The sequence below is a fragment of the Heliconius melpomene genome, chromosome 5 (assembly GCF_056956725.1).
Source record: "Heliconius melpomene rosina isolate 202511_hmr_F chromosome 5, ASM5695672v1, whole genome shotgun sequence".
In the NCBI taxonomy this organism is placed as follows: Eukaryota; Metazoa; Arthropoda; class Insecta; order Lepidoptera; family Nymphalidae; genus Heliconius; species Heliconius melpomene.
Window position 1 is genome coordinate 9,489,617 of NC_140393.1, and position 27,608 is coordinate 9,517,224.

At 33.5% G+C, this 27,608-nt stretch overlaps 3 protein-coding genes and 1 non-coding gene across 11 annotated transcripts in view; 2 read left to right on the top strand and 2 right to left on the bottom strand.

Annotated features, from left to right (window-relative positions):
- Positions 1-4,219: 4,219 nt before the first annotated feature.
- LOC146539270 (uncharacterized) lies at positions 4,220-5,602 on the bottom strand (the record flags this gene model as incomplete). Its single annotated transcript, XM_085185419.1, has 1 exon — positions 4,220-5,602. A coding segment is annotated over one exon (840 nt), but the record flags the coding sequence as incomplete, so codon positions are not given.
- Dlg5 (MAGUK family member discs large 5) lies at positions 5,574-25,148 on the bottom strand. 3 transcript variants are annotated; one of them, XM_085185418.1, is made up of 27 exons: positions 24,563-25,148; positions 24,444-24,493; positions 23,258-23,541; positions 20,756-20,871; positions 20,146-20,265; positions 19,777-19,894; positions 19,256-19,401; positions 18,915-19,038; positions 18,653-18,765; positions 17,837-17,943; positions 17,506-17,636; positions 16,891-16,986; positions 16,586-16,726; positions 16,082-16,245; positions 15,451-15,635; positions 14,990-15,069; positions 14,352-14,482; positions 13,335-13,440; positions 13,146-13,236; positions 10,767-10,834; positions 10,010-10,073; positions 7,951-9,881; positions 7,379-7,653; positions 7,075-7,292; positions 6,426-6,559; positions 5,934-6,153; positions 5,574-5,709 (listed from the first exon to the last, which is right to left on the bottom strand). In XM_085185418.1, exons 2-27 carry the CDS (start codon positions 24,484-24,486, stop codon positions 5,603-5,605), a joined length of 5,313 nt encoding a protein of 1,770 aa, XP_085041544.1. In that variant the 5' UTR covers positions 24,487-24,493; positions 24,563-25,148; the 3' UTR covers positions 5,574-5,602. The 3 variants fall into 3 exon arrangements, with proteins under 3 accessions (XP_085041544.1, XP_085041543.1, XP_085041542.1); XM_085185417.1 differs by having other exon boundaries at positions 10,767-10,843; XM_085185416.1 differs by having other exon boundaries at positions 10,767-10,849.
- On the top strand, positions 12,087-12,158 carry TRNAE-CUC (transfer RNA glutamic acid (anticodon CUC)). Its single transcript has one exon. It is a non-coding gene; the product is annotated as a tRNA-Glu (tRNA).
- A 368-nt stretch (positions 25,149-25,516) lies between the features above and the next one.
- Positions 25,517-27,608, top strand: part of chico (insulin receptor substrate 1 chico) — a 30,032-nt gene continuing 27,940 nt past the window's right edge. For 3 of the 6 annotated variants that reach the window (XM_085185234.1, XM_085185235.1, XM_085185233.1), the window contains exon 1: positions 25,518-26,542. In XM_085185234.1, coding sequence (XP_085041360.1) covers positions 26,176-26,542 — 367 coding nt within the window. In that variant the 5' untranslated portion in view covers positions 25,518-26,175. Of the gene's footprint in view, positions 26,543-27,608 lie in introns of all 6 variants that reach the window. The other 3 variants (XM_085185231.1, XM_085185232.1, XM_085185236.1) reach the window with 2 other exon arrangements.

Sequence of the window (27,608 nt, forward strand, 5' to 3'; positions counted from 1 at the left end):
AGGGTGGTGTGGTACTTGAGCTTGTGACGTACTGTGCGGTTAGAAAACTCGGCAGGACACGTTCTTACCTGCCGCCGAATGTTCAAAGTCCTCCACAACACTCCCCATGATAAATGCGGTAGAGAACGCACAGAAAAACAGACGTCTCTACGCAAAGCCAAAGTGCCTTTCACAGATCATTGGGTCCTCAACTTTCATTCATTCTTTATATGAAAGAATAGTATTTAAATATTTTATTTCCTCGTATGGAGATCGAACCTATAAAGTCGCGGTAACAATCACACACTTGTTGCTCGGCGCCAAGACCGCCTCAGTAATGTAGTAATTTTTATATAATTTAATCTTTTGTATCGTCTGAGACTATCACTCTGTTTTGGACCTACAATAGTTTTTTATTTACATAACATCACACCTAATAATGGGATTCGAATAAACGATTCGGGTTCAGTACAAGGAATGAGCGCAACATATTAAATAAAACACTTCATTTATACCGTATATTTATTATTGCTTCGTTCTAAATTGTAAACAATTCGTTGAAATTTCACAAACAAAAACTTCGCTTCTCGCGACTCTTATTAAATAAAACGAAAAATTACATAAAATAATACCATAAAAAATACAGAATAAACAAACATTAACAGATAAATATATCTCCAAAATAAGACATCAAAACTACCTTGTATATTTATAATTTAAATACTGTTATTGTCATTAAATACACATTTTCATTTAAATTCTCTAAATATATAATATAATATATAATTTACAGAAAGAGCTACCCTTTAATGCTGATTTATCTATATATTATAAAATCGGATCGAAACAAAGTCGATTTTCTTAAGACTTTATAGAAAAAATCGATTAAAATTATTTATAAAAAATCAGCCATTAATCATTATTGATAGCAAAATAGTGTAAAATCGATAACTTAACTGTTACATCAGATCAAGTTAAAATAAACTTAAAACTAAGTGTGGTTTAAAAAAATATTTAAACTGTTTGTGCAACATCGAACATTTTAATTAATATTTTTATGTGGTAACTATTTTATGACCACAGATAAAAATTCTTTGTAATATACCAAAAATATCGATTTGTTCCTTTGCATTTATTCAAAATAAATTCTCAACTATTTTCTTTTAATAAAGTAGCACCATAATATATTTACAATAACACTCTGTTAGGAATCAGATATAGGAATCTTTGTTCAACAAAACCTATTTTGCGAAACAATTTTAATAATTTATAAAATTAATCAAGTTTTTTATAATCATTCAATTTATTATTTATAATATCATAAAAATAATTGTCTGATCTGTTGGCAAATTTAAATATAAAATTATTAAAAATATGCTTTATTTTTTTTCTACAATCAATAAAAACTCTTATATTTCACGACACGTAAAAATGAGTATGAAATTCTCTTCTACCATAAATAAATTACAATATTATAAAGAGTGATATTAATTTACAAAATATCGATTTCCACCTGAATAAACCATCTATTTACAAAGTCAATGAATTTTTATCTGTGACCGTCATAGGTTATTTGTAGGCGCTATGAGCACCGAAACAACAAATAAGCGTAAATATATTAAAATCGTTCATTTTCGACATTAATAAACTGGTCAGCTTAAAATATCAGTCATGTCAGTTGTGTAAGTCAATTTTGTCAGTCACGTCAGATGATCGTAGAAAATGAACAATTCTATTAAACCGGCAAAGCGATATAACTAACATTACATAAACTTGTATCAAATCTCTGTACAAAAAACTTAACTAACTACAACTGTGAATAAACCAATATCGATATAAAGCCTCATCACACGAATATTAATGAGATCGCAAATCATTTTAGCAATTGTCTTGTCTTGAAACGTACAAACAATTAATTATAAATCAAAAATAAGACAAATAAATAAATCCTGATTTTTGGTTGAAAATTGAAAAAAAAAGGTTGCTTTTTCCGTTTTCAAGCAAAAATCTCGAAATCTTAAGAAGAAAAAACAAAAACTACGAAGTAGTCATACAAAATATCAACGTTAAAAAAGTTTGTATGTCCCATACACGTTACAATATTATTGCCATATGTAATAAATAAAGTTCGTTTATTTCATTCAGTTTGGTCCTACGGTATAACCCTAAATGTTCCGAATGCACTACTTATGTTATACAATAATATGTATGAATTTTCAGACAAAAAATCTATTTAAATTTGTAATAAGATAGTATTTATGTTTTTCGATGTCGATTCATTTAAGAATAAAGAGTATCCTTTATTCCTTCTTCTAAATTTTAAATTTAGATTTTTTTTAAAATAGATCAATAATTGATATATGGATCGATCAATTGATATTGATCTTCTCAGTAAATCTTAATTTTTTATAAATATTATCTCATTACAATTACGATACATACATATAGTAATATTATAATAATCGGTTAATGATTAAAACATGTAAATACGGTGCTAGTGCTATAAATATAAAACCATGTGCATTTTATTTAAATATATAATAAAGTATATATTATGTTTGTGTCAATATAACTAACTACATGATTATAATTATTATATATAATTATTGAAGTTTTTATAAGAGTTATGTATTTCTAGATTGATAGATCATCATTGTAAAATAAACAGTCTAGTCTGGAGTTTCAATGTCTATTGTATTTTTCTTGTAAAAATCTATTAATCTATTGAATAGAAATTGAATTTGAAAAATGTTACTTTTGGAAAATGTAATTAGTAATTCAACAAGTAAATATATAAGAACCGTTGTTACACTTTATAGTGTACTCGAAGTATGATACTTAAAAAACAAAACTAGATTTGTATTTGCATCTTGATAATATAATACATATATTTACTGTGTAATTTTAAAAATATCTATATTCTTTTATGAATCAAACATGTCATGTAATCCTGAACTATGAAATACCTACTGTATTTTAATAAAATAAAAAAAAATCCTAAAAGGGATGTTGATTTATTTTTTATTATTCCCAATATATATATATATATATATATATATATATATATATATATATATATATATATATAATATACATATACATATATATATATATATATATATAAATAAATTAAAAATAGGAACCATTTTAAACTAATTTAAAAAAACATAACCCTCTCTTATTATCATAAAATCAATTTTTGAATATTCATTCAATAGTAAAATATGAAGTCACTTGCTTGTAGACGTTTCCTGTAATAGTAGCCGTGTTGTATTAATAATTTACTTTTATAAATCGTACAAAAAAAATAACTTATCAACATCCCATATAACACACATCTACTTTATAAATTTATTAGACATGCATATAAAAAATTGTATACGTGACAAGTCCAAACTTGTTTTAAATGACAAAGACGTGTCAAATCGTGTCACGTCACGATAATATTTAAAATATCTAATAAACATTACTAAGTGTCTATTGATCCCTACGTTCTAAGCTAGGCTACTTTGAATGAAGTCTACTTTTAGGTTATTTAGGTCTACATTGATCTAGTCTAAACTAAGACACTTAAGTATTCATGATTTTTTAGTATATTAAAAATCGTTATATTTTGTATCTGTATAATTGTCTATTGGCACCTATTGTATTCTTTTTAACTGAAAAATAAAAAAACGAGTTTATTTTAACATTAAATAAATATATATAAATTATTAAGAATAAGAATTATTTTCACTGTATAAAAAAGACGTTCAAAAACTTATGAAGTGTAAATATTCAAGTAAAGGATCAATTCAAATGTTTTAAAAAGATCATGTCATTTAATTTCATAACATTTCTTATCGCCGATAAAATTATGTTATTATTATTCCTCAAAAAATCCATCTCAAAAACGAATTTTACGAGTACCATTCGATTATTCGTTATAGTTATAATCGATTACGATTTGATATTAAAAACAAATCTACAAGTATTGTATAGAAAATACGTTTGAAATCGACATTCATAGTTAGCACCTACACATTTTATATTTCTATTATAAAGTTTAGACCACTTCTGAACACTTACGTTTGAAAAACACGATAAAAAACCTAATAATTCTAAATAAAAAGCACCAAGTAAGGAAATATTGTTTAAATTATAAACGGCTCGAAGAAAATTCTAGAATAATATATATAAAATGGTGAAGTATATTTTGAAGATACGAGACTTACTTTGTTTTTTTATGTCGTAATTAGAATACATGTATGTAGATAAGAAATATATTGCTATATTTAAGAAGTTGATATGAAATTAAAAACGATTTACAGTAAGGCATACGAGTACATAATATGTCATGGCAGCCTTGATGTTAGATTGTTTGTTTATTTTGCGCAATTTACACTTGGGGAAAAAACAATCATAGGTAAGAAAAAAATCTAAAATCATATCTGCGCAATCATCTACATCCAACTTCAACGTGGCCACGACTCGTCGGCCGTACTATAAACATGTTTTTATTTTAGTTCAAAATGGTAAATATATAAGAACCATTATGAATAAAAAATTTGAAATATCATTAAACATTGACTATAGTTTAAACATTAATAAAATGTATACTTTAGAAAATTTGGACAAATATTTAGCAAAAAATAAAAAAGAGTAACATTATCTGTGTTATATCACACTTAGGAAGGAAAAATACTTTTTTACAAGACATAAATTTTTAATGTAGCGGGATTTGAACTCATCTCTTGGAAATCGTTTAACTTTAGTAGCTTCTCTAAAAAAAATATTGACCATTTTAATAGGACTTCCACAGACCTTTAATAGCTTTTAATTTAGGTGATTTCTTCGTAGCCTCCAATTCTTGTTTGAAACTTATAATAAACTTCTCTCGCAAACTCAACCTCGGCGACGAGGGCTTCAATAAAAACTTCTTTAAATCATTGGTGAAGCTACTCGCTGTGTAATTCGGTTCATCTTTCATCGATTCATCGTTACTCGATTCTAGAAACGATACCGATTTATTCGATTGCAACGAGTTCTTCCTTTCGCGATGCGGATTGGTTTTAGACCGAGAACTGATAGTTTTACTCGATAAACTATAACTTTTGGAGGCAAGAGAATATTCGTCTTCAATCGAATCGAGTGTATCAGTCGATCGATTGCATATTTTGCAACAAAATCGACAATGCTCTATGTCTCTATGATATTTTCCGTTACATAGCACGTAGTTTTCTTTGATAGCACCACTAGTTGGTGGTTTTAGAGTATTCTTATCTCGATATCGATAACTTTTATCACTCTTCCTTGACTTTTTCCGTTTACATTTCGGACAGTTATTTTTAGCGATTTTTCGTAATTCTTTGAGAAATTCATAATCGATTTCGAAATATTTGACATCCGGTTCCGAATAGTACCTTTGATCGCTATCAGTGAAGTCGTTTTTGGGTTTTTTCTTGGTTTTGTGTATGGGCGAGTCCGGTTGCCCAGGATCAGAGTAGTACCTGATATCTATATCAGAGACAGGTGGTTTATCATATTTGCAATGGGAACAGAAGGTAACAGATTTCTGTTTAGAGGGAGTACTAGTGGAGGGCGTAGTGGAGGGAGGGTTGGAAGGGGGCGTGGGGGGCAAAGGTCAGGCCTGCGCTGAGGGCACCCATAGTGTCTTGTTCTGCTCTTCCTCGACCGCCTCTTTGATTTGTGTGCACATGTACGCTATGTTCACACCGGCTGGTATTTCCGCTGGGAAGTGATAAGTATAAAGTGAATATTCATTGTTTTTTTTTATACGAATTTATTTATTATACGAATCTTATGATAACTTTAGTGTGTGTTTAACTGTAGTAGTGCTAGAACACGTTACACGTTCGTCAGATGGTGTGCCGCTGCGCCATACGCCTTTTTTAAATACTCATTTACTCTCTCAATTTAATAACAAAAAATAATAATATTTTAAAACAACTAACCTGATATAAAATTCCTATACTCGTTCTCAACTTTGAGACCATGTTCATACATTTCTTTAGCGGCCTTCGCAGACACTTTGTCCGCGGGGTACCTTGTGTCTTTGACTTCTTTAATTTGTTTGAATGACTTGAATTTGATGAAAAGAACTATTGGATATATTTGATGCTTGTGGAGTTTCTCTATTGTGGGTACGCTCACGTCTATTATACAGTGGATTCCCTGAGTTAAAAGAAAATAAAACATTATCAACAAAATATTTTTTTTGCTTTTGTAGGATATTGTATGCCGCATATAACAAATTAAGAGGTAGTGTTAAAACAATCCGTTTCTCACACACCTTCTAATTTTCGAGACAAAGCGTGTTGAGTGGCGCTACTCAACGCCGCATTTTATTTACTCCATTGACCAAATGAATCACAACCATTCAATTGACACGCTACATGATGTAGTGCTCTAGAACCAGTGCTTTAATTGATATTTTAGGCCCTTACCTTATCAGCGAGGTCCCTGAGTGCTCGCGGGTCGGGTCGTGCTCGCGCGAACACGTGCGGCCAGTCGGTTACCAACTTGCCCGCCACACACTCCCTGAGAGGACCCAGCACGGCCACAGGTCGTTTACTACCATCTAATGTAAATTAATATATATGTAAGTAACGTTTCATATATGTGGAATAGGGATAGAGAAATAATTTAATGAATTATCTTTGAGATGGGTGAAACAGTCTAAGAGGATTGAATGATCCTACTGATACCGCCTTTGAAATACGTTCTAGAAGAAGTAGATAAATAGATTGATTGAATAAATATATTGTAGAGAGAGTACGCAGTATATCCTTACAGTTAGACACTTCTATCGCATACAAAATATAAAACTCTAAACCTTTTCTCTAAGTCCTTTCGTTCTACCAGTATTACAGCTCTTAGTACTAAAGAAAAATATATTAAATTATTACTTACACTTGTTTAATACACAAAATTACACTACCGTTTACAATATTATTGAGCAAAGCGAGGTTGATCACGACACATATATGAAATTAGACTAAAAGAACGAAAACTAAAACAATTACAACTAAATAAATTCTACTCAAATATTATGAACCACCCAAAATAAAAACGTCAATATAAAACAGCACTCACAATGTAATTTCTCCACTCTCTGATAACTCAGTGGTACATCATCAGCTAATGTCCCAGAGTCACTCCAGCACCCCAACTCGGTGTTAGAGAAGGACGCTAGTTCTTTACTATCTCTATGTTTTTTACGTCGGAAGAACGATCTTCTTGCTGTACTCGATGCTCGTCTTTGAGCTTCATTGTCTAGTGTACCTATTGAACGGCGGAGTATTTCTTCCACTCTGGAAATTAATTTTAAATTTGTAAAAATATTGCACAATATGTTAAATTTTATTGCAAAATTCCCAAATAAACCAACCAAACTCACTTAAATTTACTGGGTATAGTGCCCCAGTGGCGTTTAACACCTTTGCAATCCAACTGCCACGCCCTCCAGAGACCGGGGGCGCCGTTAAACAACGTGTTATCTACAAATAACACTTCATCTTTGCGAAACCATAGAGAATATTCATCTATAGTGTCCATTCCTATGGAAGCTATTTTAGCGCAACGGTCGAAACCGGCTCGTATATAAAATGCGTCGCCGGGTTTGTCTTTTATTTCATGATATTGGGGCAGATCATGTCGGACTAGAACGCTCACCTGTTGGGAGAAAAAATATTAAAAATCTAACGTGTATAGAAATAATTATGTTGTTAGTTAATAGCATAGCATAGCATAGCATAAGCATAGAGTTTATTCATACACATATGAAAAAAATATGAGAACAAACTTAAGAACAAACATACTTTGCTGACATTACATCATGTATTAAAATATTTGACAGTTTTGCATAAAAGAATTATCCATAAGAACTTTATACACTACTAAGTACACGTATAAAAAAGATATCAACAAGTACAAAGTATTTTATACCAACTAAAGTACATATATACTTACTTTATCAGCCGGTTTCGCTAGTTCCAAAGCTGCCTGCTCAGCAGTAGCTCGCCTTAAATCCACGTTATTATATTCCAAAATTTGATCTCCCGTCCTCAAGCCCGCTATATACGCGGGCGAATCTATTTGAACACTGTGCACGTAAATACCAACAGCATTACCACCCACAAGACTTATACCCAAATCTGAGCAATTACGCATTTCTATTAACAAAAATCTGGGTAAATCTTTCCCTTGCGACTGCCTTAATGTCGCCACTTCAGTGGACGGAACATCCATTCGTAATGATTGTTGTGGACCAGGCGAGTTCCGAGGTGTTGGAGATCCAGATAGGGAAACCTCCTCATCATGAGAACTGTCTCCGGAAGACGAGCTACCTGGAACTTCCATCTCATCTTTGTACTTCTCAGGACTGTATTGAACTAGCATAGTTATTGAATTTCCGATTTGTCTTAAAACACTTGCAGCTAAAGTATAAGTCGCTGATCTCATATTAATTCCACAAACTTCTAATAACTGATCACCAACTTGGAGACCAACTTGACTGGCCAAGGAGTTCTCATTTACAGTAGAAACAAAAACTCCCCCACTACTTGGCGGACAATATATTTGTATGCCCAACGGCTGCTGACTTTTGTCAATGTGAACCCTCCTCAACTCCCCCGGCAGAGGTTTATTCCATCCTAATCCACAATATTCGGGCATAGAATTCCTCGTTTTGTGAGTCAATTGCTTTGCCCCTCGTCCAGGACTTAGCACTTCTACGTGAAATGTCGGCATTGGGGAATTTCTCTCTGAACTTCTCTCAATAGAACCCGTACTAAGTTTTCCTGCAGAATTTTTAGATGTCACACTAGGATTAGATGGGATACGAAACCTTTGGTTTTCTTTTTTTCTGGGGAAGGTCCCGCCTTCGTATGTATGGTGGTACTCTCTATTCACTCTTGGTACAGGATGTAAGTCGGACATATTGTGCGTGTGCGACGTAAATGAATGCATGTCGTAACTTGTGCCAATACTTTCTCCTGATTGACTCTGTGGTATATTAGTTGGACTGGAAAGATGGTTGTATCGACTAGATGTATGTGGATTCGAATTTGTGAACGGCCCTCTATAGTATTGGGACTGGAGACGTGATTGAGATGGCAATGTTCCCGTCATTGGGAAATTAGCATTGCTATTTAAGCTGTCTGGACCGAAACTGTCACTGTCAGATGGATATTTATTCACTGTTTTGGGCGAAGATGCTTTTTTAGAGGAGTAGAACTGATCGAGTATATCTTTCCCCGTGTGATTTTTAATCGAATGATCAAGTGAACTGGGTGATTTTCTTGATACAAAATCGAGTGAATTAGGGCCTTTGTTGACCATAAAGTCTAAGGAATGGGGGCTTTTTGTACGGTTTCTCATGGCAGGTTGATAAAAAAGGGAATCTTCTGACGGATTGAGAACTAAACTTAATCTATTCGGAGTAACATCCTGTTCATAATCACTTATAGATATTTTTTCTTTTTCTAAAGTCCGATTTTTCTCGAAGGGCATACTATTGGGTGCAAAAGGGTTATGTATGGCTAAAGGGGCCGGTTTGGGAAAATGTTCAATGGCTGGACTGGATTCAATAGATTTATAGACAGAATGTCGCGCTGGCGTAGTCACTTGAGTTAAGGGCACATGCCCTAAGGGTATGGGATTCGAATTCCTATTCGTATTAGATCTTTGCGGTTCAGGCGGTAACTTTGTTGGAGGGCTGAGTAAAATTGATAAATGTGGCCTTTCTTTTCTCGATCGAGGTTGTACTATGGTTCCTGTCGCGTTATCTTCTAGTATAAAATTTGCTCTCGCTTTAGGCCAAGTGCCGCCATTTTTAACATCATTCTGAGCTTCTTTATTTTTTCGTCTTGACCTCTTTAGTACGCTGCTAGTTTCTTTAACTAAAATATAAATTTATATTTATTAATTTAACAAAATAGTTTTCAAATTTCATTAATTGGACCACAATGGTGAAATAATAATATAAATACAATAACACAATAAGTAATAAACATAAGTCTGTACTCACTTGTTTTCCCGTGATAACTGTCGATAACCGAGTCTAGCTCCGCAATAGCATCTGATTCTGGCACCTGTCAAATATTAAAAAAAATACAAAAAACAGAAAACGTAAATTATACACATTAGATGGGATATTGTTTTAATATTAACACATCTTTTATTATACAATTATTTACCATTATATCTATCAATTTCAAATTATTTGTACATTTTAAAACTCAATGGCTCACATAAGTGCCACTTTATAGAACCCACAACCACTATAGAAAGTGAAAGTTATTTCTAAGTCAATCATGATGGAGCATAAATAAACGACATGTTCGACTCACTACTAAAAATTATAATAAAATATATCAATAAATAAAATACAATCAAAAGATAAGACAATCTATTGATTATTCTATATCGCTCCCCTTAATAAAAGTGACCTAACTCAACATTTCTGCAAGTATAATATTTCCAGATTAGACAATAAAAATTGTAGAATAGGCACTATGCATTTTTCAAAAAGATTTCTAACAAATTTATTAATAGGTGATAAGGCATAACACGCTAGGTAGAAAGAGACACTTATATCTCTAATTTCTTCTGGAATCCAATTAAAGACACTGTTTTAATTGAGTGGATCAAAAGAAAATAATTTAACTGTAACCGTTTCCAGTGGGGATAGAATTATCAAGTTTTCTTATAATTCCCTTCTAAAGAAAATTCTGAAAAAATGCCTATATTTTCATCATCGATAAAGTAAAACATATACAACCCACCTTGCTCTGCTTGTCTTTACTCTTGCCAGTGACGGCCTCTATCTTTCCGCGAATCATGTCCCATGTGCCTGCAACACCTTTTACTAGTTGACCAAATTGTTTTTATTGAAATATCAAAATGTAAATAAAATATAATTTATTCTATTAGGTTATTATGAGTTATTTTTATTTATATACTTTTTAATCAGTCAAATTGACTGATTTAAAAGTATATAATTAAAAATATAAGTAGAGTCAGTCATACAGGAAACCACCAACAAGAAAGTCATATTCTGCTAAGAAAAACCTCCTGAACAGTAGCTGTATCCCGTATATACCAGTAGATGGAATCTAGTGTTAAGACACTCTGTTCACGTATCGCAAAATTTTCGAGTGTCTAGTGGTGGGAGTCAACGTCGCGCTTGTTTTGTACCAGAGCAAGAAAACAAAAATAATTAACTTCCCTCAATGGCAATCGAACCATTCTGTCGTTTTTACAGTCGGATTCGATGTCACTTTCTTATCACCAATACTTTCCCTTTCAATGTTTTCAATGTTTAAGAAAAAGAAATTAGGAATTGACAATAACTCAAAAATTAAACATTTATGTATTTTATTTTCTGTTAGGGAATAAGATACATCGATTTTCTTAAAATAAATGTTTTTATAAACGCACATAGAGTATATCAAAAAAATATTCATCTTATTTAACATTAATTTATTTAGTATTGTATACTATTCCTAACAAAAAAAAAACAAATAAATAGATCGATATATGAACACAATCTTATCTAGTCGATACCAGATAATGATATCTCGAGTGTTTTGCCTAACGGCAATGGCAAACGTCATAACTAGTAAAGGTATAATTGTCAACATCTGTTACAATTTTATTTTTTACCTTCCCGCATAAGGCAAGGTCGTGGGTTCGTTTCTCAATGGGAATAATAAATTATTTAATATTTTCAGCACGGCGTTGAGTTTCGCCACTCAACATGTAATTTATCGCATCTTATTTATGTATATTTGTTTTTTGCTTTTGTTCTTTGTCAATCATATTTTTTTTAATTCACACATTATGCAGAATGAACCTAGTGTATAAGCTCTCCGTCTTATTTTTGATCATTAAGTTTCGAGATATTCTTTTCTTGTACGATACACATCATCTTATTTGTGGACACTTATACATATTTGAATACAACTACATTTTATCTCCGCAAAAAGTGGAGAATGGATTAATTTATCACTAGACATAGATCATAATATGATCTATCTATAACAATTTTTTTTAGTTACTTAAAAGTTTTGTAATGTCTACTATTTCAGATCTTAAGCCCAACATCCGATATGGTCTAGTGGCTAGGATACCTGGCTCTCACCCAGGAGGCTCGGGTTCGATTCCCGGTATCGGAATTATGTGTTTTTCTTTTTTTATTATTATTTTATTATTATAATTACAGTAAATATTATTCTAAATATACATAAAGTATAATAAAATATAAAGAATTAGAAAAAAATGTTCTAAATAATTACAAAAAATATGTTCGTGTTTTTAAATCCTTTTTTTGTAATAATACAAAATTAATAATATAATGAAAAAACAAATACTAAAAAATCTAGTCAACCGACCTCGCTTTGCTTTAAATTTTTTATTAAAAAATATGACACTTATACTTTTTATGGTTTTATATAACCAAAAACAGAATTTTCTTAAGCAGTACTAAAAGCACTACTAAATGAAGATGAGTTAAAATTTTAATTAAATTAATATAGATATGTTTTATGTCAGTCGTATCGCAGGGCCACGTCAGACTAAAAGCGCGACAGGTTATGGGTTCCATTCTCACTTACCGCTACTACGCCGCTACTTCAAACGCCTCCAAACACCTCAAAATGACACTAGGTTCCCAATTTCTCTCTGCCTACCCTGCTATGTGCGCAATACATACAGCGTGTAGCGAAAAAAAAATTATTTTATTTTTTAAGTGAAATCAACTCAAGAAAAGCTTATGCCTCAACATTCCTAAATACGTGAGAAACAACATTCCTAAATACACTCAAAAGAATTAAAGATTTTTTAAAACTATTTTTTAACTATAAACTAATTATTACTAAATAATTTACAATGTACATATATGAATCATATAGGAGACAATGCTTTTTTTTTTCAAAACAACAAAACAATACTTAATGATTTTTATCTATAATTAAATGGTTATTGTATAAAACTACACATTTTTTAATAATATTTAGATTATAGACCCAAATATACAGAAATTATAACGATACGAAAACATAATTTAACTACCCAAATACTAATCTAAATGGAAATAATTTTATTTACTTCCATATGATTCATATTATGATAATATATAATATTTTATATAAATATATAAGTACCTCTCTCCTGGTGTATCTTCCCCTGGCTGCCGGCCGCTACGTGGTATACGTAGCGCCGGTCGAATTCCGCTACTGAGTGTTCCACATGCACCTATACAGATATTAAAAGACATTACATTAGATCAGCTTCACGCTATATCCCACACACAGCGGGGTAGGCAGAGGGAACCCAAAAGAAGGAATGAATACCTTAGGCTCAGGTGGCGGCGGTATGAAGGCGCCCCAGTTGTCCTCGGTCTGGGAGCAAATGTTCACCATCTTGTTGTCACCGTACGATTGCTCGTACAGCGAGAGCCTGTAAACATTGTATTTGTTTACTTTATTTATATTAGTATAAAATTATATAGACAATGTCTGGTTGTAAGTTTGACAGTTGTGGGTTCAGTTGCTGCCAGGAAGGCGGCGGAGGGAACCAGGAAACCTAACATAAAGATACTCCTTTCCAATTAAAACACTCCTGTTTCTCACTTTCCGCCGAATTCAGGAAGCATTGCGTTTTGAATGGTGGGACTCGCCGCCGAAATAAATTTCATAATATTAATAGCAAAAACATTGTATTTCAAGACTTTAATAGTTAAATTATATATATAATTTTAAATGAAATTACTTACGACCACGGATACTATAATATGTATATATTAAATATTTAATATCAAATTGTGTAAATAATAAAATTAAGTTAATATTATTTCATATAAAATACATCTATTGACTATGCACCAGTAACAACCCGACTAGAAGTTGAGTACAACTATACCGATATTGCAAAAACAGAGTCTAAGTATGTTTGTTTGTCTGTTTGCAATTATGTAGGAAATCGACAATAAATATTATGGCACGCGAGATGAAGTGCATTTTTTTATTACACTTGAAAAGTGATGAAAATTGTAAATATTGACTAACATACAACTTCAATATAAAAGTAAGAAGGCAATATAAATGGGTTCGATTTCAATTTTAAAAATGATTATTGTTGGCGTATTAAATAAAAAATCAATAAATTGGATTAATTTTAACAATATAACTTTTAGGTCCTATATTAACTATTCTAAAGATTTACTAAAATCCTTAAGTCAATATTATTTAACTATAGCATGATTTGAGGTTATGGCTTTGTACTATATAGCCAGGGCATGGCTTGTAACTCGTGATCGTGGCATGGAACCATAGCTCGTAGTTCCAGGCCAAGGCCTATGTAATGCTTACCTGTTACGCGGATCGCAGCAGGGGTAAAGAGGTCTCAGCACAGTAAGCAGCACACAGTCGTAGTGACAGTCGTTGAGTAGTGCTGTTGCTTCTGATACACTTTTTATGCCTTCTAGGGAGCAGTTGTTTATCTGTGGAGAAATAAAAGACATGGAACTATTTTAGAGGCCAGTCATGGCACAGGGGCACAAGCTTGTGACTGTAAACGCGACAGGTTGTGGGTTTGATTGCCACTCGAAGAAATTTTATAAAAATAAAAATCAGCTTCACGCTGTATCCTGCACACAGCAGGATAGGCACAGGGAACCTAGTGTTAAAACACTCCGTTCCCCACTTTTTGAAGAATTCTGGAGGCATTGGGTGTTGAGTGGCAGAACAGATCGCGCTTTGCCTCGACACCAGAGCGAAGAAATCGAAATATAAACGTAAATAAATATTTCACATCCTCGAGTGGGGATCGAGCCCACAACCATCGCGTTACAGTCACACCCTTATGCCGCTGCGCCATGACGTAACCCATTGCTAAGACACTCCGTTCCCTCTGCCTATCCTGCTGTGTGCGGGATACAGCGTGAAGATGAAATAAATATAGTAACTGTCAAAGATAAAATAAATATAAATAACAGTATAAAACTCACACTGACAACTCTATCCCCGACGTACACGTTGCCTTCTTTAGCGGCCGCACTGCCACAAGCTATTTTGCTTATGAAAATACCTGGAAAATAAAATTCATAATATTTAGAAAAGTTTCCCACTGCATTCAAATGTTAACGCTATTTCTTAATAGAAAGCGTAACATTGCACCTAAAACTAGTTCAATAAATCAAATCAACTTTACGTTATATTTCGCACACAGCAGGGTAGGTAGAGGGAACCCCAGTGTTATAACACTCCGTTCCCCACTTTCCACCGAATTTTGGAGGCATTGCGTTTTGACTGGTGGAACTCAACGCCGAGCTTTGCCTGGACACCAGAGCAAAGAAATGGAAATATACATTTCAATACATATTTCATTTCATCAAGTGGGTATCTAATCCACAAACAGTCGCGTTTACAGTCACACCTAGGTAATGCCCCTATATTAAAACCAACATACCTTGTTGCAAGCTGAGCCCGCTCTGCCCCCCACCCGCGATGCGCAGCAGAGTGCGCGCGGCGCGGGCGCGTTGCAGGCGCAGCTGCACGGGGCCGCGCTGCAGCGCTGAGCGCAGAGCTGCAGCGCACAACGTGGCGCGCGCCCACTGCGACATGCCACACACGTCCGCTATGCGGTCGAGCACTCTGCAATTTATATAAATTTTCAAATTGCTGTACAACTACCACACACACAGCGTAAATCAACAATATGAAAATTAAAATGTTTAATAATTGTTTTTCTTTTTTTTTCTTATTAAATCCGCTTCATGCTGTATCCCGCACACAGCAGGATAGACAGAGGGAACCTAATGTTAAGACACTTCGTCCCCCATTTCCTGCCGAATTCTTGAAGCAATTGCAATTATTTTCTTATTAAAACTATTCAAAACTCAATAACTTAACAATGTTCAGCAAATACCAGTTCAAATAATTAAAGAAAGTAATCATCTCATTAAAAATATAAAAATAAAAATAATACTATGTATCTCACAAAGTAAAGTTAAGTGTAGAACTGAATATTTTAACCCTAAAATTCTAGGTTCTTCTTCTAGATTCCATTCAAAATCTCCTAAACTCTTGCAAATACTCACTTGATCCTCCCATCTGCAATGGATCCCTTCTTCACAGCGGTCACATATACACTACAATCATTAGGGTAACAGGGTTCATCTCGACCACCGCAAAGTTCCAAGCCCAAGGAACCATCCGGAGACATACCGCTCAGTTCCACGTCGATTATTTCCCATTCGAAGTCCTGGAATAAAATAAAATATGTAACAAAAAGTATAGTTATTGAATATAAAAAAACCTTTTTTGTAAACCCTTTTTAGAAAAAATTGTTAAAAATAATACATTGCGACGTAGGAGCCAGAGGCCAGTCGTTGCGTCACTCCGTCGTTAAGATCCGCCAGCAAAACGCATTGCCTCTATAACAAACGGAGAACGAAGAACTTTCAAAACGTTCTCATCATATTATATATAATTAAGTTCCCTGTTTTAATTATTATGTTATATGATGGACAAAAAAGGTGTAACTAAAAAAAGAGCCCAAATTTTATTTGAACCCACATGAATCAACCAAAAAATTGTATTACCTGTATATCAGAATCTCTATGTGACGGCATTCGACATTTATCCTCGTGAGACTTAGGTCTGGGAGATTTGCCCTCTTTGGAGTCCTTTTTCCCTCCGTGCCTCCGCGCCTCAGCCAACTCCCCTACCATTTGATCTCGTTCCTGTAATACGATTGATAGTTTTATGAATAATAAAATATACAATTGTTGTTTTATTTAATAATAAAATATTGAAACATTTGTAATCATATTGTCTCAAATTTAATTAACATAAACACACACAGAAAAAATCTTATTTGCACATTTAAATTCAAAATATAACTCACCTTTCTTAATCGATTACAGAGAGCTTTGACACTTTCTCGTTCCTGCAACAGTTTGTCTCTTTCAGCGAACGCCCAGTCTCTTCTACGTTTGGACACCTGGAAATATTTAAATTTCATAAAAGATATTCAAGCGTTCTAAAGTGGATATTATAAAGTCGATTTTTTACTGTGAATATATAATTAATAGGCGCTAAGCGGTACTCATATAGTCATACATTTGTACAATCCTGTACCGCCTGTGTACATACACATACAGTTCAAACAAATTGACTAATAGACAGCGAAATAAAAAAAAATCGTATAATTTTTTTTATCTATCTAAATTATTTTCTTTAATATACGTAATGTAGAGATTTTAGCACTTTAATTCATGTCTTTATAGACATGAATTATGGCTTATGCCATGTCTCATTTTACATTTAAATAAATGAACGAAGAGAACATTAAATTTTTTATATATTTTCTAAATAACCTCAGCTAAAATTTAGATCAAAACTTTTTAATCAGGTTAACCATGTATGTTTAGAATTATTTATCACATTTCCGTGGTCAAAAACGTATATTACTAACTATATGCGATTAATCCAGTTAGAGTTTCATTTAAAAATACTATACCTCAGCCTCTCTATGTGCATCGTGTAAATCATGTGCCAATCTGTCAGCTCGTGCTCTTAGCCGTTCTATTTCTTGGTTGGCTTGTTCCACGTCGTCGACTCGAGCACAAGACGCCTCTGATGGGGAGAGACCTGGAGAAAATATATTAATATAGAGCAGCACAATCATTATCACAAAAAAAATTGTTTCGGTTTAGTATGTACAATTTTTTTTTCAGCTGTAGCAGGGTAGACAAAGGCATCAGTGGTCGAGATTAACGCGTTCAATCAAACAAACTCATCACTTAATTGTAATATTAAATTAAGATAATAAATAGCTTATACTAATATACCTTGTAATTTATCCATAGAAAGATCATTAGAATGTTGTCCATTGAGGAACCCATCAGTACCCACAACACTCGATAACCCTAAATGGTGGTACGCTGAGTTGTCTTGCCTGAAACAAATTGTTATCAGCTTCAGCTTCACGCTGTATCCTGCACACAGCATGGTAGGCAGAAGGAACCTTGTGTTAAGACACTCCGTTTGCCACTTTCCGCCGAAATCTGAAGGCATTCCGTATTGAATACGGAACGAAACTCAACGTCGCGCTTTGCCTCGACACCAGAGCGAAGGAATGGAAATATAAATTTAAATAAATATTTCATCTCCTCGAGTGGGGATCGAACCCACAACCAGTCGGTTTTACAGTCACTCTCAATTTACTTTTTTATATCTACATATTTACAAACATTTTTCATCTTTGCTATAATTGTTTGTGTTCTTACAGCTCCTGCTACGAGCAGGATAGACAGAGGGAACCTGGGATTGTTAGCACACGCAATTCTTATTAAGATACTTTCTTTTCCCACTTTCCATCGAATTGATGCATTGCATTGTTACCAGAGCGAACAAATGAAAATATTTAATAAATTATTTCCACCTTACAGTCGCACACCTGTATCGCCACGACGGCCTAAAATAAATGTCATAATTTATACATATATAACCAAAAACAAAAAGATCACAATTTCTTTTAGACCATGCATAATTAAAATAAGTAGCCATTCAAGACTTTGGCATTTAGATCATTATTTTTATTTTCTATGGCTTACATATTATTCTTTTTAATTTTATCACATAAAATAAAAAAAAACAATATTCACCTTGATTTCCCCAACGTAGCTGTGTTCTGTGGTGTTTTTAAATCCGTACACTCCTTGATCGCGCGGTCGCGGTCCACGAGAGCCGATTCGATCTCGCGACGGAGACTTTCAGCCTGTTAACGTAAAAATATTGTTATTATTTTTTTTTAGCTTCACACTGTATCCGCATACAGCAGGCACAGGGAATCTAGTGTGAAGACACACTTTCCGCCAAATTCTGGAGCAATATCCAAGCAATATTCTTATTCTTGTCCCTACATACCTGTAAAGCGGTAGCCCTCTGCTCTTCCCTGGAGGCTTGCAAAGCGGATTCTAACGCCGCAACGCGTTTTAACGCCGCCTGTAGATCATCAGAGAGCTTCTCCATTTCTTTGTGTACTGTGTCCCTATGGTAGACAGTTTAACGTTATATTTAAGTAGGTAATTTAGTTTAACAATTAAATATTTTCAGTTATATAAAATAAAGTAAAATTGAGGTCAGTTGAGCTGGAAAAAAATACGAAATTTATCTGAAAATGAAAGCTACATACAAGTCTGTGTGTGTGTTTGTTTCTGCGTGTAAGAGTGTGTGTGTATGAGTGTGCTTTGAGTGTGCATGATCACCTCTCACTCATGATGAGCGTGTACTCTGCCATGGCGGCGTTGCGCTCGTCGGTGAGCCGCTTGATGTCGTTGCGCTCGCGCACGCCACCCTCCCACTGCCGCACCACGCTCGCCACCTGCTGCTTCAGCGCGTTGCGCTCGCGAATCTGGATTTTATTATTTTTATTTATATTAGGCCTAATCTTTTTAATCTTCGTTAGATTAATTGCCTAAGAGACAGTTTAAAAATTCAGTAAGTCACTGCTCTATGTAATATAATTTTTTGTTTTGTTTATTTTAGTAAAATATCATAATTAATATTCACTTCGCTAACCCTCTTTCTCTTATTACATCCTATGTATTAGGTTGCCTGAAAAATATCGCTGTTGAGACAATGAAGTCACCTCTCTTCTTTTTATTTTTGTTATCTATTTTATAGTTGCCTGTTTCTTTGCTGAACAATTAAAATTATGATTGATTATCTAAAACCAAAAAAAAGTAGCAGTTCAACTAACTAGCTTTTAAAAAAACACTATAATTACCACGACATTTCTCTCTTGTGTTAAATCGTGACACTGTGTCTTGAGCCTACTGTTTTCTTCTTGTACTATTCGCAAATTTTCTAGCGTCGTGTTGTGATTTTCTATAAGATCGTCATACCTGGAATAAATAATAATAAAAAACTACAAATTATATAAAGAAATTTCAAAGAAACATGGGATGTTGACGGAAAAATCATTTTTATTAAAAAATGTCAAGACACTTAATGTAATTTTATAACATGTATTTTTTTCACATTGCAAACCACAATTCACAACAAATACGTTATAACAAAAAAATAACCAAAAATTAATTCAATAAATTAATATTTATTTTGTTTTTAATCGACCTCTTATTTTAAAAAAATTAACCTTTTCTGGAAACATTCGAGTTCTTCCTTGAGAGCGTCGTATTTCCTCAATGTATGTACGAGAGCGTCCGCGCCCTCCGCGCCACTATTCTGTTGTAGATGCTGAATCTCACGCTCTAGGCTGAAATATATTGAAAAATTCATTGGTAGACATAATGCGGCGTTGAGGTCCGAAATTCATTACCCTGTTGTCTGATATTTAGCACTATCTTAAATCTAGCACAAAGAGAGGATAACGGACCATGACATTAGTTTCTCTTTCTTTACCCTGCTGTATACGTGATAAAGCAAAAAAAATATAAATGTGGAAAAAACGTTAATTTTTGCGATTAAATACTTTACGATGTTTTTTAAATTTAACTGAAAGCTTTGTTTCTTTTCTAATTCTAAGTATTATAAATAATAAATCCTTTTATCCGACTTTACAATTATATGGATTACATAATTAACCATATCAACGCAACTATATAATAAAATATAAATGTCTATAAATATACAATACAATTGTAAATTTCATTTGAATTTTTAACTAAATTGTTTATATTATTTTCATTTCCCTGCTGTAGTAAACAAATACGAAATTCTATTAATATTAAGTAATATATAAATACCGTTGATTATCATTCAACAGATCGCCGTATTTGCCGCGGAGGCTGCTCGTCTCCTGCGCGGACACTTCCAGCTGGTTCATCGCTGCACGATGTTGGCCGCGGAAGTATTCTAGCTCCTGGAATATTTTATATAATTTATAATTAAACTATATTTTTCAACATTTCAAATCGCCATAAAATGTCAAATTACTTTTGAAATATTATATATATAAAATATTTGTCAGAAAATATTATTATTAATTATTACGTAATTTTCGCCTTTACAAAAGTTTTGTAATCAAAGCGTCTTGAGACAAATGTTTTGCTAATCTAGTAAGAGAACGAAGAGAATAAAAAATCCCTTTATCTCACATATATAGCGATAGGCAGAGGAGCCTAGCGTTAAGACCTTCTGTTCCCCACTTTCCGCCACTTTCTCTCTTTCACAGTTTCTCGAGGCATTAGGTGTTGAACGACGAATCTCATCGCTGTATTTTGCCTCGCAACGAGGTAAATTACAGCGACCTCGAGAGAGTGAAATATTAAATATTACACTCTCCCGAGTGAGAATCGAACCTACAGCCGTTGTGGAGTAATCTTTACGAAAATGTTTCTTCGAATAAAATATATACAAAACTAGTATTTTGTGCAGTACTTTTTTCGTTTAGCATTATTTTTTTATGTTGTACATTATTGTAACAGACTTACTCGTTTATAACATTAAAATCGATAGGAAGTAACATTAAGTACAAGTACCTATGCGACTGTAACGCATAGGTTGTGGGTTCGATTCCCGATAGAGGAAATGATATATCGTATATTTTTATTTCTTTGGTTTAGTAAAGAGGCAAACGCAATGCGCTCAATGCCTCCAGAATTTGGACGAAAGTGTCTTAACATTAAGTTCCCAGGTTCCCTCTAGCAGAGTAGGCACTCTGCTTCGTGCGAGAACAAGCAATGTGAAGCAAAAAAATATTAAAATCAGTTGTTATTCTCACACAAATCCATTACTCAGTCCTGAATACAATTTCAACACAGCGCAAAAATTTGAAAAACAAAAAAAAATACGTTCTCATTAAAATAGAACTAAAGCATAATTTTCACATTTACTAATGTTGAAATATATAATGGTTAGTTAAAAAAATGGCTAACAAGAACTAGGCTATTTCTCCAAGGCTGTGTAGTGTGTATAAAATATAGGTCAATAGGGCAAGTTTGTTTTGTATTGAAATGGGGAAATTTATTTCTGAATAGACTGGCAACGTTGCTCCAAAGCGCGGTCTCGCCCCGAGATATAAAAATGGCGGCACTTATATTTAGCGCTTAGAACTTTTTAAAAGAAAAATATTTTAAGAAAATTAAAAAAAATACATAGCGAGACTTGAACCCGCGCCGCATGGACGGTTCTCAAGTAAAAAAGTATTTCTCTTTCAAAAGTGTGGAATAAACACTTTAAAAACGTTAAAAAAATATAGAACTTTTGATACTGAAATGACTTCGAAAAAATGTTATTTCACTCGAGCTTTCAGAAAATTTTCATTTATTTAATGGGCGGCCTTCTATAAAAATATTTTCTCGAAAAAGTTCAATTGGAATTGGCAAATAGTAAACTATGAATTAGATTGACGACATTTTTGATGGATAAATGGATAAGGGTTCCTTTTTTCCTTAAAAGATACGTAACCCTATAAAATGGAGAATAAAAGGACTAATTTATGCTGGATTCTGTTCGTCATTTCACATTTCACACATAGCACGGTAAGTACACAGAACCCAGAGTCACGGCACTCCGTTCTGTTGAGTGACGAAACTTTACGCCGCGCTTCGTCTTATCAGAGCGATGAAATGAACATTATTCAGTCAAAGGAAAAGAGATTCGAACCCAAACCCATCGCGTGATTCTGTAGACATTGCGTGATGAGTGGCAGAATTCAGCTATAAGCTTTGCTTCGTTACCAAAGCGAAAATATGAAAATATTACATTTTACATTTCCTGTAGTGGGGGTACAGAACCTTATAATCTGCCTCTACGCCACGACTGGCCATTTATATAAGACAGTACATGTAAAATGAAAATGTAAATGTCCAACACTTTAATTCTCTAGCTTGTGAAAACATAAAACAACATTGACTAAAACAGAATTACAAGCTATTTTTAAATGAAATTAGCAATTTGCATACTAATTAATACTTGACATTGTACTCAGTTATCATTTATTACGTAAGCAGAGGGAACATCTGTTCATTTATTGTAAATTATATTTATATTAGACCTTTCCAGCATAGCCTCTGACTGTAAATGCGACAGTTGGATTCAGGTTCAATCTCATTCAGGTGAATTCATTATTTTCATTTCCTAGTCTCTGGTAATAAGACATTTGTATAGGGTTTGTGTAGTGTAGTGTGTTCTGCCACTGAAAATATGTCTCGAAATTTGGGCAGTGTCAGGGTAACAGTGCCTTAACACAAATTTTGTGCTGATGAGGACAATGTGATGTTATAAACAAATATAGCAATACTAACCTTCATAACATGTTCACAACGTCTAGATGTCTCAGTATACTGACGTCTTAGTTGGTTCAAGTCATGTTGAGCTTTATCACATTGCTGTTTAAGATTCTCGTTGGCCTGCTTATTTAATACTTCATACTGTCCAAGTTCGTATGGTGCACTCATGGTGTGGCTGTGGCTCGTATAGTTGGGTTTCTCGTAGCATTGCGATGAAGATAAGTCATATTCAATGGGCAAAGACGGTATTTGGGTAGTTGTATGACGCTCATTACTCACGTAGCTGTGAGATATTGATTCTGAAAATAGTATTTTTTTTATATTTACATATATGAAATCACATTTCATTGAATTAGTTTTTGTTGAAAAAAAAATAAATCTATTGAATTATAATTAATATGATAATACATTTTATTTAAGGTCAAATTTGTAATTACTACCTGGTAAAATTTTTTCAAGACCACAAATTAGTAATATGAATAATTCAGTGTATTGAGGCCAGTCATGGTGCAGGGGCACAAGTGTGTGACTGCAAACACTACTGATTTTGGGTTCAATCCCCGCTTGAGGAAATGAAATATTTATTTAAATTTATATTTTCAATTTGTCTTCTGGTCCTGGTCAAGGCAAAATGTACCGTTATGTTCCACCACTTAACACACAATGCCTCCAGAATTTGGAGAGAATAGTGAATGAAGTATATTAACATTAGGTTCCCTCTGTCTACAGTCGGTCTGTCTGTAGTCTGTCTGTAGACAGGTTGTCAGCTGATTTTTTTTTTCAATTTATTTGTTGTATATAAGTTACTATCATTTGAAGCTTTTGTGGGACTAGAAGCAGAAAGAACCTAATATTATAAAGCATTTGGACATGGATGTATGAACATTTTAAAACACACAAGAGTGTTTTAAGCGGTCCACTCAACCTTAAGACCTATTGAATACAATTTTTGTATGGCCAAACTGAATGCTTTACTTTGTCTGCTGAGGCGGAGGAAATAAGAATTATAGATCACCTTGAGCTAAAATTGAACTCATAATAACTGTGTTTACAATTGAATACTGTTCTACTACACTATAATGGGTTCAAACCTAAAGGATGTGTATAAGAGTAATATTAATTTCAGCAGTAATTTGAAATATGTATTTAAAAGTTAATATTTTTACTACTTAGTCTGGATAATGACAATGATAATACTCACCATTACTCCCATTGCTTTCTAATGAAGATGTTCCTGATGCCATAATATATCTGCAATAAAATTATATTGTACAAAGATTCCTAGTGTATTATTATGCTTCATTTCATGATCAATATTACCTCCAAAGTTACGATCTGTGGTCCATTGTCTTTCTCCTAGATATTATAGAAATTATTATCTAATAAGAACAAAGTTGTTGTTTGTTGTTTTTATCATAAAATCCAAATCTCATAGGGTGCAAGCTTGACACGGTTTTCACGCTCTAATGATAGTTGCAAAACTTCTTAACCGCAACTATTGATAGACTGTTGCAACTAGTATTTACACAGGACGAAAGTATTCAACATTATAATGCCATCCAGCAGAGACTTCTCATCCGCCCGCGAGTTACAGATAACTGTACAACGATACGGTCCATAAATACCATCACCGAACATTAAAAACACCGAATTTGCCACAAAAAGTCTCCTTTCGCTACGAATATGGTTTTCACGGCTAAGGAGTAAATGCTTATTTCACAATGTAAACAGATTACTTATCACGCGAACGTACAACATAAATAGTCAGACCGCACAAATTTGTACAACAATAAGCTAAAATAAGAAAATAAAACTATTACACGTATTTATCAGTAGTAATTTGCCAACATTTCCCGTTTCTGTTCAGTGTTCTCTACCTTTTTTAGCAAGTAAATGAATGAATGAATGACGGACACAAAAGAAGACGACATATTTAGTGAATGTTGTCAATGGTAAATTTAAAACTTTGCAATCGGATACATTTTATATAATATATTTACTGCAACATATTGTAAAAGAAAGTGGTATGAATATTGCATGTAGTACGGCAGTTTTCTATGTTTTAATAGGAATATAAAATAATTCTCTCTTATTTTTAACTTGTTTTAATATTTGAATTTATGATAATTGCAAAGTAATCTTATTTAAAACAATAATTTATTCTTAAAAACAGTCCTATGCTGCAGCAGAATACTCTGTTGAAAGTGTTTTAAATGCCGTCAAGTGGCGCATGTAAATATTATAGTCACAGTATCCGACCTATACGGCACTATTTTCTCGTAATCGTCGTTCGAATAAATGACACGCAATAGCGAGGAACCAATAAAAAACGACGCGCAAATACAGGAGTTTTATAAATCAAGTGCATAACATATGAACGACTCTGTGTAATTTGACTCTTTCATTAGCCAAAATTTGAATGTTCTGTAAGAGTGCAGTATAGCGCGTAAAATTGATTGTTTTGATGTCGCACGGAGGCATGAGCACGGCGTGACTTCCATGCCCTGCGTTCCCACGGAAGGGCGTGCGGATTACGTTTACTATGAATGATTTTATCTCTTTCTAAACTCGTGTATCTGTGAATGACCGAGTGTAATAGCGAGCGTACCAAATTATGGATTGAAAAGCGTTTGTTGTTGTATTTTGATATTTGCAGTTTGCACCGCATTGCTGCGATCTTGTTGCCGTTATCTCGTTGGTGAATCGTAGTAGTGTAATATAAGCGGTCATATGGCGCCCGCAGGACTAGGCCGAGTACGGATTAGTTACGCCGTTCGATTTGTCGAGCGCTTTACTATTTACGCACTATTGAAAAGAGATAGTACGTATTTTTAGTCGCGTCGACGGTGAGACGAGTGACTTTCATCACGGTGCGTAAACAACTTCAAGGTTATCCGTCGTGTTTGTGCCAGTGCTGATGCGGAGGCGCTGACATGGCTGCCATGGCGGAGGGCGGCGCGGTGGTGCGCCAGGGCCACCTTCGCAAGCTGAAGACCATGAAGAAGAAGTACTTCGTGCTCCGCGCGGAGACTTCGGAGAGTTCAGCAAGGCTTGAGTATTACGAATCCGAGAAGAAGTTTCGTTCAGGGGCAGCGCCGCGTCGCGTGCTGCCTTTGAAGAGTTGTTATAACATAACTAGACGGTTAGACTTGAAACAAAAACATGTGATAGCTCTGTTTACAAAAGAGGAACAACTGTGTATAGTGGCCGAAAATGAACAAGATCTACATGGATGGCTCGCTGCCATTCTGAAACAGTTCCGTTCGGATGATGCAAGTGAGGAGCTACTGCATCCTATACGTAAGTGTTATTTTTATATTTATCTTAAGATAAGCAGAGGAAAGTGTTAAAATCCTCTGTCCCTACCGGACTACCAAATTTTATAGAGATTGTATGTTAAGTGAGTGATTTTGTCTGGTTACTAGAGTGAAGAAATAAAAATAATTTATTACCCCAAGTGGGATTCATACCCACAACCATTGTCTTTACAGATGCTGTAACACTGCATCACAATAACCTCTTGTTATTTTTCTATTTATTTATAGAAAATAATGATTCATAATATATTAAGTCACTATTGATGACTTGTAAAGTGATTTCATTTATTTATTATCTACATATTGATGTGTTATCTGAGTAATGGGGAAAACATACTATTTTTTGGTTTTCCAATTTAATAAATACTTAAAAAACAAAATGGTTTCAGTTTATTGTGTGTGAGCAATAAAATAATATAATTTACTATGAAACAAATAAATTTAATTATAGTTTAAATAAAGCAAGGTTGTACTCCTTTATATTTGTGATGCAAATTGTAATGCAAAATACATCATTTATTTTTTCTTTTGATCTTATCGAATGCATAACACATATTCCAATCAGATAAAAATAAAATAATATTATGAGAAACTTCCGTGTTTTTGTAATATTTAAAAATAATTACTATACTTAACAAATAAAAACAATGTCTCGATTTTTTCCTACTAGCTGGTTCAACAGAAAGCACCTCATTTCCTCATGCATAATCCAATTTTTGAGACGTTGTGTGGAGGAATCAAACCCTGCTGCTTGCATCAGAGCTAGAAAAAAAATTTGCAATGTTTTTTCAATCAAAAGTATAATATTTATGCTAAATTTTAGGCAACTCTTTAGTACGATAAATATTTCCTGACAAAGTTTTCCTTATTTTGAATTTATTATTTTTCCTCATAATAATGTACACTGTGCTTCATAAGTGTTGTTATAAAATAATTAGTTATTTAATTTGAATATTACAATTATAATAAAGATCTCATCGTGTTCTTTATTAATTGTGTTTACAAGAAAATGCAGGAAAGTGCTTGAATATAATATTATTTATATACAT